Source organism: Passer domesticus, chromosome 3, assembly GCF_036417665.1.
Source record: "Passer domesticus isolate bPasDom1 chromosome 3, bPasDom1.hap1, whole genome shotgun sequence".
NCBI lineage: Eukaryota > Metazoa > Chordata > Aves > Passeriformes > Passeridae > Passer > Passer domesticus.
Genome location: NC_087476.1, coordinates 21,298,080 through 21,314,562, shown reverse-complemented (window position 1 = coordinate 21,314,562; position 16,483 = coordinate 21,298,080). Strand labels below are relative to the sequence as shown.

Here is a 16,483-nt window from a genome sequence, read left to right as displayed (position 1 = left end):
CATTACCAAATGATACACACAATTTGAAAATCATAAGATTTTTTTATAGAGAAGAATTTATCCATTAAAAATCTTTCAAAGTCAGAAACAGCCCTTATGACTAGATTTGCTGATATTCTAATCATTCATGTTCCATTGCAAAAAAAGATTCTAAACTACTCACTTTTTTTAATAGATTCATACATCTCTACACTGGTGACTAACTGGCTTTTGAGAACTTCTAGGGGATAGACCCACAGCTGCTGAAGAGTGCTGAAAAGAGTGCTGACCAGCACTCTTTGAAATTAGAAGAAAAATGAAGAAGATTGTAAAAAAACGAATTTTCTCTGGAGTGATCCAACCACAGCTGACAATTATGTTGATGCCACTGAAAACAACTTGCACATGCATTTTTGTAGCATTCCATTTTTACTAGCCAACTCATTATACTCCCACTTAAGTCTGTCCTGCCATTTGTACAGCTGTCTGCTGGAACACACAGACCCACTCGAAGTAAAACTGTATACTGCAAACACGACAAGGCCTGTAGAAAGAACTATTCTTCTCATTGAAAGGGTCCTCTAACATGGAGCAAGAACATATCCCAAAACTGCACCTTCTTATGCATAAATTTTTGCATAAAGGATAGCTTTGACATCTGTTTCAATTACATGTCTATCTGAAAACCTGTGAGATGATATTTTACTTCTAAATTTCTTTTCTTTTTATAACAAGAAATAGAGATACAAAGGAACAAAGATGTCTTATTCCTTTTGTTATCAAAATAATTGAATTCATTTTCTTTTTCTCTTTGAGTTTTCATACCTACATTCCTCTTGCCTGGCTTTTCCCCCTCAGGCTCTCCCACTCTAACTACAGCAGCACAGGAGCTGCAGAAGGCACTGGGGATGGCACAGCCAATGCAGCTCACCGGTGTTCCAGCAGTGTGGGACACAGCAGAGCTCCCTCCTTCTCTTGAGGGAGTGCTCACTTACACCGAACTGCTGCACCAAGAGATGAACCAGGATTTCTCCAAGTTCAGGTGAGGAGGATAATGGGTGCCATTACCTTCAACATCAAACAAATGTCTTTCACTGCTTTAAAGAAGTTACAACACGTGGGCAACACACATTCATGTACACGGATGTCCATATTTTTGTTTACTCAGCTGAACGTTTCAGTGTAACCCCTATATAGATAGCAAAGTTTTAAAAACAAGACAAAACAGACTAAGATAGAATGACACTCAGCCAGTGACTTTATTAAATATTCTGTCACTTTTTGAAGTTTTGAAACAGGAGCAAACTGCCTTTGCAGAGTACAAGGAGCTCCAGGCACAGAGACCATTATCGGACGTAGGTCTGTACCCAACTGCAATACAACTGTCAGATCTAGGGTCAAAACTAAGTGACAAATTTCTTCTTCACAGAAAGAGGATCAGAGTATGTAATTAACATATAACAGCAATTGATGCATTTCTCATGTGTGCTCTGCCAAGGATCTTGAGGCATTGTGCCAGTTTGGGGCATTGTGCCAGTAAAAGACATTACCTAAAACATTCTATTACAATAACATATCATTAGAACAAGTGAATTGAGGGGGAGAAAAGCAGAAGTGAGTAATATCCAAATCCAATACACACAATGCCAAACCTGCTCATTTACTAAAAATTATTTAAGAAAGAAAAAATCTTAAATAAAAATCTTAGCAAAGCAAGAAGGCATGGAATGAGATTGTCTTCAAGGATAATGTACTTTGCACTTAGCAAATGCACACACAGCTAAATATAAGATACCTGTAAAGCAAAAAGTGCCTCACAAGGACAAGTTTAAAAAATAGACTTGAATATGCTCATGGACTTGCACAAACATGGCCTTGAAGTCTTGCCAGATGCCTTTACAGATAATGTACATGACACAGAGCACAGAGTATGCATGCATGTAGCAATGAAGTAGCAAGCAGCTGCCTTGCAGTATAAACAGGGTGTATCTCTACATTATGTATATGGAGATATAAAGGAGTTCAGTGAAGAGGGAAGAGTAACAGGTGAGCCCTGTGCAACACTTGGATTCCTGCTGATAGAGCAAAGATCACATTTATGCAAAAGATCTTGAGTCAAATCATTACAACTAACTTTCATTGAGAGAGCACAGAGGGAGAACAAACATTTCCTTGCTCCTGCTTCCTCTCATAGCAAATATTCTGCTCTTCACAGTATGGAAGAGGCAGCTTAGATGTTAAAATATTTGATATAAACAGAGTTTAAATTGCCTCATATATTGTATAATATCAAAACAATATTGTCAGTGAACATGGGAAGGACAACATAGCAGATCACTTTTGGAAACATAAACCTAGGAAGTTATCAAAACAAGCCACATCACTAAGTAGGCAGCAACACTGAAAACATTAGTGGCCTGTTTAGTCTGGTGACATGATGAGAAAAAGATCAGTATGTCTTAATATCCATAAAGAAGCAACAGAAAATCATCGCTCATTCACAATTCTATGAGGAAGATGACAAGCTATGCCATGGATATTTGTGTGAAATTAAAAAGATGACCCTCAGCCAGATGTACAGAAAATCATCATGTTCTTGAACAAACTAATTTATATTGAAAAAACATTCCTCAACCCATATGCACCATTTCTTATCTGTTGCTTGCTGCAGCACTTATTGTGTGTGCAATAGACCTGTAATAACCTGAGCTCTGAATACAACAGATGGCTTAGTTGAGAAATGAGAAGAAACCTCCTGTGATGCTTTTGTAGGAAAATCTGTAGTAACAGCTGAAAAATGAAACTGCCAGGTCTGAAGATATTGGTAGAGTACTTGTTATTTTTCCTCCAGACTTCTGTTTTCAACACTGCAATCCATGACATTTTACTGTATTATGACAGAGTAAGCTTTAAACATTCTTTAATCCTCAGAGTTGGTTTAACTCTAGGTTTGTTTTCCTCTGCCAAAACAGGCCAGCACAGCCCAAACTGGAGCCATACCACCAGACTTGAGAGAGCTGTGTTACAGAATTAGGCCAGACTTGCCAAACCTATTTACAGAGATCTGGCTGTATGTATCCAGCCTCACACAGGAACAACCTGGCTGTGATTTCTTACCATTTTCCTAGTGAGAATCTGAGAGATTTTACTAAAGTCTGCAAAATAGCAACCATGTGTCCCAGAGGCTGTGAAACTAACAAAAGTCTATTTCAAGCACCTATCCAAATCACTCATCCAAAATCCTTCCCGAATCATACCATTCAAACTACCAACAAAACAAGCCTTAAAGAAAAGTAAAGTACAAGAATATATAATCCAAGCATCTTAATAGATGAAACAAATATCTCAGAAAACACAGAAAAAGACAGAGGAAATTAGGATGTTAGGATGTTAGCTATTTCCCTGCAAACCCATGACAGTGACTCACAGAATCAATTGTACCAAACAGACAATTGTTGGGAGAAAACACGATCATCAAAGAAAAAAATGCAGCAACAAAGCACACAAAGAAGGAGGTTGTGAGCTCATCATGACTCCTGTTTGAAAAAACTTCATGGCTGTAAACATCATACAATTCAGTGACACTCTGTTGTAGATTGAAGGAGAGGTTGAAATCCTGATGCTTCATCAACTCTTAAGTTTGGACTACTAAGATGTTCTTTTGGTGAAAGCTGCAATTTTGACAGAAATAACGGCTTAACATTTTCTGGAAAATGTGGTCACAAATGTGAGTTTGACCCTTAAGACTCTTCTCTCATTCTGAAAAAGCCAGCTTTTGTGTGACTATTCATAAGAAACTGCTCTAATGCAAATAAAATTTTTGTAGGCCACCGAGAAACAAAACTCTGCAAAAATATATTATGAAATTATTGCAAGGTACAAGTAGCATCTAACTGTCTAGAGGCAGACTCTTAGTTAAACCTTCTTCTGTAATTAACATAAAATGTGCCTATAGGCACCCAGTTCTCTGCTGCCTTACTCAGATTTCATTTTAAAGTAAATCTCTTGCCCCAAATACTCTGTCATTTCCAAGCACCTTATGGAAACCAGTGGGTAAATGGCAGCAAGGTCTGATGAGACATCAGCAGAGAACACAACAGCAGAATTACAAACTAAGGAAATGAGATTTAAAAGAACTGAGACCACATTCAATAAAAAGCTTCCTGAATCATGATGCTTCTTAAACACATTTTCATCTTTAAAATTTCACCACTTATACCCTGAAGCATAATAGGTGAGCAATGCTTTCAAAATGTTTACCTCTATGGAATGCGTCACAGTGCTGATTATAAAAATTTGTCCACCACATGCAGCCCAAATGGTCTCCTCCATCACAAGCAGACTTCTAACAGGTAGAACACCCAATTTAACTATCTTCTGAGGTTCTGTGTTCCATGTCCCATCTTCAATAAAAAAAGAAAAAAGGTTATACACAACCAAATGGTGATCTTTGCTTTAGAACAGTTCTGTGAAGTCCACCGCTTGAATTTCTGCAAGTTGCCACTTCAAGCTACACTGTGATTTGTGTATGATTATTTTTAGCTTCCAGGGTAATTTGCAAGGCTAAAACAACATTAAGGAGAAAATCCAAACCTAAGAACTCCTATAACTGTCAACAGAGTAAATTTTATCTAGATTAAATGATAATTCAGGAATACCACATTGCTCTTCTGATACAACTGCTTTCCTTTGCAGAGGAAATACAGTCAGAAACCCAAGGCTAACACAATTGTCTCCAACTCAGAAGGAGCTCACAGCCAACTTACTTCAAGATGAATCAATTTCTAACTAGGACAGAATCATCCTTCATGTGCAAAGTCGTCAGGAAGATTTTTACTGTAGGCTGTAATGAGTGCAGCTCACTCTCTGAGAGCATTTTGATGGAATGGACCTTCCTACTATCAATGCTTCAATTAAGATGGAAATTAAGACCAAAAAAAAGAAGAAATTCAAACTTGGTCTTGTGCCATACCTTCACTTTTCTTACTTTTTCCTCTAATTATAAAACCCGCAGTGTTTTCTTTGGACTGCTTTTAGCAGTTCTAAATTAAATTATGCATGTGTATGGGGCACAATCAGTTATTCAGAGAGGTTCTGCTAAGAACTGCATGCTTCCACCTACTGATATGGTCACTCACAATTGCCATCTCTTTGAAATAAGGCCTAGGAGATTATTTATCCCCAAATTTAAGAAACAGCAACACAGGCTTCTTAAAACAGTTGTGGCTTTCTCTTTTATACATGCAAATTGACATGTTAAGTACATCAATAATAATTTTAATATTTTCATATTAGTTTATATATTGTAAGTGCTCACTGAATATAGTCTGAAAGATGACATTTCTATACATTATAATATAATGTATTTCTATACATTATAATATAATAATATAAAGATCTGTTAAAAGTAATTGGGTTTTACCCTGAGATAAAATATTTCAAAAGCTCCATTTCTTCATTGAAAAACCTTCTTCCTGCAAAAGCTGCAGAAAAGTTTACTTTTCTGACACTGGTTTCAACTCAGTAACCACTTAAATTTTGATTGATGAGACCAAAGTAAACACATCTTTAGGCATACACTTAAGTACAATTTTTTCCTTTTCCCTCCTGAAAACAAGTGCATCTTCTATTATTTGCTTAGGGAACAGAGGTACAAAATCTTCTGCTTCACCAATCACAGTAGGAACAACAATAATGAGAAGCCTCAGTTCTGGAGTACTTCTCAAAATTTCTGTCATCTGTGAGATACAACCTTTGCTGAGTCATTCTCAGGATGTGGCTCTCTTCTGAAAGCATCTTTGTAGAAGTGACATTTAGTTTCACGCCGTCAAAATAATTTTCATTATTTTAGTTTGCATTGAGAAGAGTGCTTCCAGTTATTAGCCTGCAAACTCTCCCAGTAATGTCAGAGTCACTCTGTGTTCTCTCTGACTCATACATACTATTAGTAATAAACAAACTTCTGGAAAAGTTTCCATTCTTTAGCAACTACATTACCCACAAATTCAATTCCAAACTGGAGGCTGCCCATACTCTATGATTGCTGTAAGCACTGCAGGCAGTGCAGAGCCTTCAGAAAGTGAAGCTGCACACGTGTGTCACAATTTTCATTGTGCAAGGGATGCTGACTGCAGAAGTTTAACAACAATCTGCACATGGCACCATTCTTAGGAATAAACCCAGCATAATTCTGGTACATTCTTCCTGTCTTTTCTGAAGGATAAGGAGTTTGGGCAAAGAGCAGATATGCTGAGCAAAAAGCTATCTTTTCTAGTTATATTTTCACACTGGACAAACAATTAATATAAAACAAAAGTCACAGAACTTGACAAGTCTTTCTCTTAAATACATTCAAGGTATACATTAATTTATATATAAAGCATATCTGATACTGAAACAACAGAAGAATAAGGATTTTCAGGATCTCAACTGTGACTCATTTCCATTTTGCTTAAATGAAATTTCAAACATCTAATGTGCTTCTTTTTTTCATAAATCTGGACCTTTATGCCCTGAAGTTCCATGTCACTCCTCAGATGACTAAGTCTGAATAAGTCTTATTAATAATCTCCATCAATGTAAGAAGCTGATTTCAATACTATCAGTTATAAATACCATCTGAGTAATGAATATCTGATTCAACACATATGCCGAAAAAAACTCAGTTCTCACAAAACCATTTTCTGTTGGTGTGTGTGTTAACACAGTCCAGTTTAAGAGTTCCATAGGATTGGACATACAAAGAAGGTGAGATAGAGGCTTCATGTCTTTCAAGTTACCTCAATTTCTTGAAAAAAATGTCTGAAATCCCACTTGATGTATCAGCCCAGGAAAGATCCAAAGCTATCACTCTGCCCTATGACCTTAGTCATGTGATAAGGCTATTCTCTGGTGCTTTTTTATTTCCTCCTGCAAACACTGATGTCTTCTAGATCAGACAGCATCTGAGACAGATGAGGGGGAAAATGGGGAGGGGGACACTCTCTGGTCTAGTAATTAGAACAGTATTCAAAGGATGTGTCAGCTGTGTTCTGGACCCTGCTTCAGTGAATGATTCATTAATTATACAAAGTGGAACGGCACCAGGAGGACAAATTAAGCACTGTGCCTCTCCTTTCATTTTGTAGCAGCCAGGGAAATCTCTTGAGAGTGGAAAGCATGGGTAAAAATCCACTCAAGCAAGGCAAGGGATTAAGCCTGATAATCCAACATACTTCTGTAACTGCTTTAACCACAGGCTGCTGGCTAAATGTAAGATCACGACTTCATTTTGCTGACCAAGAATTTTATCACCCATCTCCAAAATTAATTAGTAAGTCTGTGTCTAGCTCACAAGTGGTTTAACACTATCAAAATCACACTTAAAAGAAAACATAATATTCTTCCTGCCTCTCTCTCCAGATCTCAGCAGACCCTGTTCAATACCTGCCTGCAGAGACTTCATGTTTGACACTGGCTGTTTCATGTTATCTGCCTGGTCCAATGTCCATTGCTTCTAAAATCTAAGGGAAAAGAAGCATTATCTCAATCTGACTTGTGTAAACACCTGCAGATTCAACACATGCTTATGTAAGTAGTTTCAACAACTGGCACTATCCAGATACTTAAAATTAGTCACAGCACTTGCAAAAAAGATAAGGAATAGCTTCATTTGATGCTATAAAATCCTTGGTTAATTACTGATTAAAATAGGTTTATTTTTTCCTGGCAAAAGAGAAAAGAAGCAAGAAATAGAAGCCAAGATAAAACTTTTGCCAAGAGAATCTCAAGGCATACTATATGAATTGCAGGTACAGCTGTTTGCAGGAAAGATGTATCTACAAAATCTGAGAACAGGGTCAAAGATAGAAATTAATCCAGGGGCTTCTGGAAATTAGATGTCATATATTTGTGTTGTATATAGGATGTCTGATATTTGCATATCAGACAAGCATTTAAAAAAATAGAAGACGGATTTTTTTTTAATACTAATAGATCTGTCTTATGTTACTGTGTTGTGCTAGTATTTTTTATACTCTTTGTAACTTATATTTCTCCAGAAGTTACATCCCATAGTTTATACACCAGTGTTGAACAGTATCTTGCAATGCATATATCAGGCTGTTTAGCTGCATCGAAGTAAGGTCTCTCATGCTCATAATATATTTCCAAGAATTCAAGGTGAAAGGGCATTATTTCCATTAGTGCATTTTGCTATTAGTCTTGTGATTTTTTATGAGTTTGAAAAATTAGTTATCTTCCTATCTGATTAAATTTGAGTGAATAGAAGAAGTTTTAAAACAATGTCAATTTTATAGAGAAAGTTTTAAAACCATGTTAATTTTAACCTTGTGTGGTTTGTTTCCACAAAATCCAATGAAGGAAGTAAAATTATTTTACAATAATTTATAAAAATAGCCAAATCCATCAAGGTACCTTCCTATTATTCATAAATATTTTAAATATTTAGTACTTTTAAAAACTGTAATTAGTTGGTTCACTCAGATCTTCATATGAGATAACCTATTAACATATAGTTCATTTCCTCAGAAACTCTTTTCAAAGTTTGTAGTAGTCTTCCCTCCCTTTATGCTTTCAGTCAAGCTGAACCCAGCAAGCGTTTTTGTTGACAGCTTCCTCTCTTGCTTAGCAGCACTATTGATGCTTTCAACAGAGCTGCCAACCCAGCCCTGGGAACAGCAGGTCTTGGTTAATTAGTGCACTGGAGCACAAACATTTTTTCCATCACATGGTACATAACCCAGCACTGTGGAGGAGTAAAATGGTACCTACAGAAGTCAAAAGTTTAGCACATTCCTTATAATTTGAAAATAAGATGAGACACTCAGGCCTGCTCTTCTAAACAATGTGTAACTAGGAATGTCCTACACTGTGCATGTATACTCATTTTCTCTCCCACATGCATCAAATTCTTCAAGCCAAATAGCTGACAGAGCTCTTCCTACAGTTATACAGGGGGTGGTGCTGAGGTCCTGGCATGAGATACACAAATAAGACTGAAAGCAATGTCAACATATTTCTGGTGATGAGTATTATGTGACACTGCAAAGACAACAGTATTTTATCTCTATTTCAGTATCACTGCTCTAGTCCTCTCCCTAGCAGCTTAATACCACTGTTCATTTTTCACAGCAATACCTCTCACAATGTCTGCTTGAAGTGGCAATCACATGCCAGAAATCCACTCAAGCTCTGACTTTGACATCAGTATTTTACATTCCACATATTCTTCCTTTCCTCAATTTGTCAGAGGACACAAGGGCCTTACCAAATTCATCAAGGTACCTCACAAGTCAACTGAATTGCCATCCCTTCACTATTAAAACTGTTTACCTTACTCTTGTGTTTCCTTTCAGGTTTTTTTTTCTTCATTTTCCTGTATATTAACCCTCTGAAAATGCTCCAATGATTAGTGTCACAAAGCCTCAATGGACAGGTAAGTGAACAAAACTTCTGACCAACTTCAGTGCTCCCTAAGTTCTTACCAGTGAAGTCTCTTCTGTTCTGTGCATGGCCAAAATTACCTCAGCTATTATTTCACTAGACCAAACTCCTACTGAACTACTAAAATATTAATTCTTCTACTTTCTGCCAACAATTCTGAGTTTTTGTTTTTCCTGTTTCTCTCCTGTACTCTTTACAGGACTTTATGAAAAGGAAATGTATATCAATGTCTAGGAGAAAGGAAGCTGGAACTGACTACAGTGTATCAGGAACAATACACCTATATTATATAAAGATTGTGATTTCCCTTTCCTAAGATACTTTTGTGAATGGAAGTCAAACAGCGCTGACCTTTTTTGCTATTACATCACTCAGAAAACACATCTGCTGGGCTGTCTGCAATCATCACAAAGGGGTTTTGTTATGTTTTTTAAACAAAGACAATACGACACACTTTTCCCTTAACCTCTTCTAAGCATGTTTTGCATGGAAATATTAACTCAGCTCGAGGCAAACTCTAAAGGCAGAATTTTTCAGACTGATAACTGTGCAAAAGAGAAATTTTGCAATCTGCACCACTCCCCTTCCTATATACAGCAGCATTTAATTTACTAGCTGTCTCACAGTTCCCAAAACAAGTCTTCACACACACATAAAATTAAGGATTAGTGAGGATAATTATCAGGGGGACTGTTTTTACAATTCACATATTAGCTGACCTGCATCCTAGTGTTCTGTGATATTTTCACAAATCACCATGTTAGCTCACATTCAAGAGCCAAGTAGATTTTGTGGTATCAGCACCTCAAGACTTTGCCTTCAGTTTGTGTTCAAATACATTAAATTATGTATTTTTAAGTGATTAACAATACATAAAATACTAAAAAGTACTTAAGTACTTTTTACCTCATATGTGAAAGTAAATGGATACAGAGTTGTCTCACTAAAATATGACTACCCTGCAGAAAGGAAGTTGTGCACCTCCTACTTTCCCACTAACACGGCATTTGCTCCTTGGTTTACTGTACAGACTTCTCAGTTTCAAGACAAGATTTTCTGCAGCCACAGCACTCCGGATGCTGTTGATCTGACATAGTTCTCTGGTGAAGAAAGTCAGAAGAAAGCACTTGCTCTTTGTAAACAAACGTCATGGATATATATATATACACACTGACCTCTCCGAGAACAACTGGAGAAATTAGAGCTATTTGGGTAAGTGACACAAATGACACAAATCATGGGTCTTTGACTACACAGAGTAAGGCATCAAGCTTCAGTGACTGAACTGATCTACACAGTTGCTGCCCAGGGAGGAAGAAAAAAGGACCTCAACTCTGTCACAGACTGTGAGATAGATCTTCATCCTAGAAGAAAGGTTATCCTGTCTCATTCATGGAATCCTCAAACAGCCATTTCTTTCCTGTGCATCTCACAGCATTTGTCCTCCTCAAATCAAGCCTTCAAATCAAGATGCAATGAAGTGATATATTTCACATTCACTTTTAAATCTTTACTTGATCTCCTTTATGATGGCAGACCAAAACCCAAGCTGAAGTGGCTGAAAAGTAACCTCCTCTGCAGAACAGAAGGCAGCCCTGATGAAATGCACAAAGTTCCTCAGAGGTTGCATTCCCCCTCCCTCCCATTTCACTGCTTGGATTCCTTTGTTTGGTAAATAGGTCAGTGCTCATAAAAACACCCCTCCAGGGCTGACTGCCTCACATAACCACAGCAGCCAACATAAGGAAGATGGATGCTAATATGGCAGCAGCTGAATCACAACAATTCCATGGGGCATGGAGGTAATATAAAATAAGCCACACTGACCAAGCAGTAAGGAGAGGGACTATAAGATTAAATGACAAGAGTCAGAAAAATATCATTATTTCCCATCTCAGAGTTCCAGTGATCATGACTCTGACAGGCCCTGTGAAATCTCACTGCCCAAAACAGTGTCTTCAGAAGAAGACAAACAGGGGATCCTGGTCAATGCAACAGCCTCCATCTCATAACCAGACTGTAATGCAGTCTGGTTAAGAGCTCTGCCCCACCTTTAACATTCTCTGCAGATATGCAACCCATGAATCCTTTCTTAGCTATACTGCCAAGGACATCAGTTGTGGTTTTAAGTGGTCTTTTCTGGAAGAAGTTGAGTGTTAGTAATTGCAGTCTTAAAACAGCTTAAATACACCAACACCTTTCAGAGATGATGACAGATTCACTTTAATACCCCTCCCAGCTATGTAGAGAAACTGAAATACCAAAAATATAATGAATTTAGGCTCAGGACCTCATTCCTGTACCTCAAAAGTAAAGTAAAAAAATGCTATTCAGTGGTAAAAAAAATGTTTTAAAAGGAACTGAAATTTAATGCCTGGCTTTGGATCAGAGACAACAGCTCAACAGGAAACCTACTGGGTTGAAGACAACAACTGGACAAAGGAAGTTTCTTTCCCAGCACTTTTTCCTAGATCCTTTGTTGCTTGGGGAAAAAAAAAAAAAAAAAAAAAGCATCCTGTACCTTTCCCAAACAAAATCTTTATATGACATAATAGTGGTCATATAATTTGTCCCAAGATTACAGATACTGACTTGGTTCCTCAGTTAGAGACTGGTAGGATTTAGTAGCCAAGGTACAGTGCCACACAAATGCAGCTGAACTGTTCACAGTGCCCACCTCATTAGAGAAGCATGACAACCACCATTACTGCAGCTCACACAAACAAGGCAGGGCTCTGCTGGCTCTGTGCTTTGCAAGGTTAGGAGTCTCTGTGCTAACATTTCACTTAAAACATGAAGGTTTCAAACCTTGAGCAAAGCCTCACTGATTTTGAACTGAATCACTATATATATGCAATACTGCAGGGAAGTTAGTGAGATGTACTGGAAGCACCTGAACCAGCTCTGGAAAAGACAGCTGTGGTTCAGGAAAACTGCTTGGGATTCTCCTTTATTCAAATTATTTTAGCCACTTATTTAGCTAGATACAAAACAACCAACTGTGATGCTAATAGAAAAAGGAGGCCTACCATAAAATACATGAACTGCACATATAGGAAAGACTTATCCCATCTGTACAGTAAAAATGGAGTTATCGTTTTAAATGAGATATACAGAAATCTCTACCAAGAGCGGATTTCTGCATTTCATAAACTCCAATACTTGGTAGTTGAGAGAAACAAGCACTGTGCTATGTAAAATACTGCTGTTAGCACATAAATTTCTGGACTCTTGCAACACTGAAGACTTCAGGATTTGAGCTAAGGGGGAAAATCAATTGTCATATACATGTATGGTAAAAGTGGGAAGAGTATCAAAGTTCCTACTATCATTCAAAAAGAGACAAGTCTCTTCAGACATACCGGAAAGAGCAGTAATCCTAGTTCAGCAGTTTTGCAAAGAATTTTCAGAAAATACATTAGTGGAAAATTACTTCTGCCAAAATACACTGACATGTCAGTTCCTCAGGATGCCATCAAATCATATCACTACGCAGCATTACCTTCTGCTTTTGTGTAGATTGAGACGTTTCCATTTACCAAGCCAGCAAACAAGTACTGAGACCTGTATGTTAAGCTCATAACAGTTGATTTTTCAGGAGTGAAGAAGTGTTGAAGTCGAATTTTCTTTGAGCCTTGGCAACTTTTGTAAATAGAAATGCTATAGAAAGAAGCAAGAAGAAACAGACCTGTGAAATTATGCTTTACATATTTCTTGCTAGAATATGCAAAAGAGAAGTTTAAAATAACATATTGGGTAAAAGAGGATTTTCTCCTTCAATTCTTGACACCCCAGAATGTCTGTGTAGACAACTTGTAATTACTTAACGTTGACATATGACAACACATTCGTATTATCTTGTCTGCAGAAACAGTTATTCAAAAAAGAGACATAATAAAAATTCTGCTCAAAGTCCTTATTATGAGTCTATCTAAAACTTTAATTAGTTTAAAAATATATATTATGTGGAAAACTAGGGAGAAGAAAAGAAAAACTCACTACCAGACATCACTTACACTTAAAACTTCCACAATTCCTATTGATTGTTACACTGGGTATGGTAAGAATATTGTTAAATCTGGAATTAAATCACTGATTTCTAGAAATGGCATTTTCCTTGGAAAATTTTGTTCTCCTTCATTTATACTGGTTACAAACACCTTCAAAAGTCACATGTGGTTAAACACTTACAGCCTCACTAACAAGATCTGTTTGCTAACTGACTGATAAATTTAGAACATTTAGCTTTGTTCTACAACACTTCAAATCAAGGGATGGCTCAGTAGGCCATAAGTTCAAAGACAGCAAAGTAATTCCTGTCAATAGTAAACAGCAATTTTTTTTTTCATGTGACAAATCCTTCATAATATGACAGGGCAGAAGATTAATGGACTCCTCTTTGCCATTCTGAAAATTCTCCAATACCTGAAGATTACCTTGTAATGTAACAAAAGTAGTATTTGTATTTTTCAGATATGATGAACTAATCCTCTTTCATCAAAAAGATGCCCTGTTTTAATTTCAAATACCACATGGTGTAATTTTAAATAATGTAGAGTCCATTTTATCCTTTATTTGAACAGAAAGGATACCATGAGGTTACTGGATAACACTTGGATACTTTACAAAAAAGTAACATTTTCTCACACAATTTTGCTATAGAATAGCAAACTTAATCAATAAATCATACACATGACACCAAAACCAAGAATCACCTTCCTTCTTCCATGCCAAGGCAAATAGTAGGCACATTAGAAGTTTTTGCAAGAACATTTTCAGAGTCTGGAGCTTTGTTTTGCTCTTTCAGCTTCTCCTCCTCTGGTATGTAGACCATGCAGAGAATCCGTGATTCCACATTGAAGCACTCAATAACCTTGGGGCTGGAGCTTTGAAACGAGACTATTGCAACCTGGCCCATCTGATTTGTACAACTGCCAATCTGAAATGAAAAAAAGAAAATTTAAAAAAAAAGCACAACAGACCATGACTGATACCTGTCTCCAAGAAGATCAACAAGTACAGGAAGGAATGACTGGAATGTTAACTGAAGAGTGCATCTCAAGTCACATGTGCCAATATATATTTTCATGCATAAGAGAGTAATTTTCAGACATAAGAGAATAATTCAGCACAAATACAAGATATATCAAAATGTTATACATACAAACTTGCCTTCTGCACTCACAAAAAATGTTTTTAAAGCAGGAATAATATTATGGCTTATTCTGATATCTGACTCAAATGTGTATACATTTGTATAATGCAATTACTGTAAGTATCTGTGCAACATGCTACTTTAACAACTGGTGTTCTAATTGTCTCAAATTCTTTAAAACCAGGTAATATGGCTGAGGCCTGTCCTTTGCACAGTAACAGGTCTACAAAGAAATGCTTCATCCCAGAAGAAAGAGTCTTGTAAACTTGCTGATACAGAAACCTAAATTTCTCCCTGATCCAGAACTAAGTATCATAAACATGTCCATAAACTTGCACATTTCAGGGATCAGGGAGAAGTAAAACAATCTACCCAAGCACAGTACACATTTTTGTATAGCAACTCTTTCTGTTTATACAAAATAAAATAGTAAAGAAAAAGAAAGAATATTTTGTAGTAGCAGAAAGATTTAATTAGCATGTTTTTGCAACTACTGTTTACAAATGGCAAAGACAAAAGGAAATTATATGGGGCGCCTTGAAAAAGACCACTAAGAAAAGCTATTTCTAACTTTTAATTTGCAAGGGTTCCCCTTAAAATGTCAGTATTGTAGTAACTAGAAAAGCTCCTGAAATCATTAGCTTGCCTTTTTTTTTAAGAACATCTCCTATCCACCTCATTTTCTTCTGCTGCAATATAAGCATATCTGCAGTCATAGCAATATGAAGAATAAGCTATTTTCCTATGCAGATTTAAACATATTATTTTTGGCTAAAACATTCCTGAAACATGAAAACAGAGAGGACAGTGGAAGCTCATATGGGTTTCAGTAGCAATTGTTACAAATTAGCACATAACTCCCTTCTGAATGTGCTCAGCACTTTGGAATTCTCTGTGCTGCACAAACCACACACACTTACTGACACCCTACAGAGACCAGCAAGATCACATGACAAATTAGTAGCTAATCCTTTATCTTTAAACAAACAAACAAAGAGAAAAAAACCAACCCAGCATTTATTTCATACCTACATATTGTCAAGAGTCACAAAAAGCAATGGAAAGAAACAGGAGACAACCACTTTCAGATTTTAGTTTGGGTAAAGTGTAAAAGTGACACTTACCCAAAGAAAACCATGTTCCACAGCACAGGAATCTGACTCTGTTTCTCCAGCAAGGTATGGCTCAGGATTATAAGCAGCACATTCAACCTTCAAGAAGAGGAAAAGGGAGCTGTTAGCACATAAAAAAAAAAAAAAGCCTGTTTCTGTCTATTTTAGTTTGTAATTAACTGAAGCATTTAACGATATCAAAGAGTCTCCTAAGGCAACGAGTCAGTTTAGTTCACCCAGCTCCCCTGGGCAGGGTCAGCTGCACAGATATTGCTTCTGACACATTCCTCATCTACCCCTGCAGACCTTCACGGCCAAAGACTACAAATTCTCTTTTGCTGATCTACTCAAATGCTTCATGACTTTTATTAAGTTTTTTCATCTCCCCAACCTGACCCCATCCCTGATGTAATCATTGGCTTGTTACCTCTCATCTCAGACACCAGGCACTTACTTCTCTTTCTCTGTAGCTTCCTTTTGCATAGAAGGTATGATCCTGCCTGAGACACCTCTTCACTAGGCTAAATTAACATCATTTAATTACTTATACTTTTTTTAAGAATGATTTTTTTCAGATTTTTGGTTTTGAACTTATTATTGCCGCTTTTTCAACTGGCATTTCTCCAGCAGATGTATCAGCCTCACATGTATATTTGAGAGCACAGAGTTTTCTCACCCAAACACACTATTCTAGCAGAGCTGGTAGCAGCACTACACCATGGTTGTATCTTCAGAAGCCTATTTCTACACATCTCATTCATTACTACTCTTTGTAACAATGTCACATTCCTAA

General features: G+C 37.0%; 1 protein-coding gene across 8 annotated transcripts in view; it reads right to left on the bottom strand.

Annotated features, from left to right (window-relative positions):
* ARHGEF10 (Rho guanine nucleotide exchange factor 10) overlaps nt 1-16,483 on the bottom strand; it is a 123,071-nt gene that overhangs the window by 13,917 nt on the left and 92,671 nt on the right. For all 8 annotated transcript variants that reach the window (XR_010358173.1, XM_064412115.1, XM_064412117.1 and 5 more), the window contains 4 exons: nt 15,703-15,789; nt 14,139-14,362; nt 12,926-13,083; nt 4,240-4,382 (listed from right to left, as the gene is read on the bottom strand). Coding sequence is in view for 7 of the 8 variants with exons in the window: in XM_064412115.1 (XP_064268185.1) it covers nt 4,240-4,382; nt 12,926-13,083; nt 14,139-14,362; nt 15,703-15,789 (612 nt within the window). In the remaining variant the exon portion in view is untranslated. The remainder of the gene's footprint in view (nt 1-4,239; nt 4,383-12,925; nt 13,084-14,138; nt 14,363-15,702; nt 15,790-16,483) is intronic.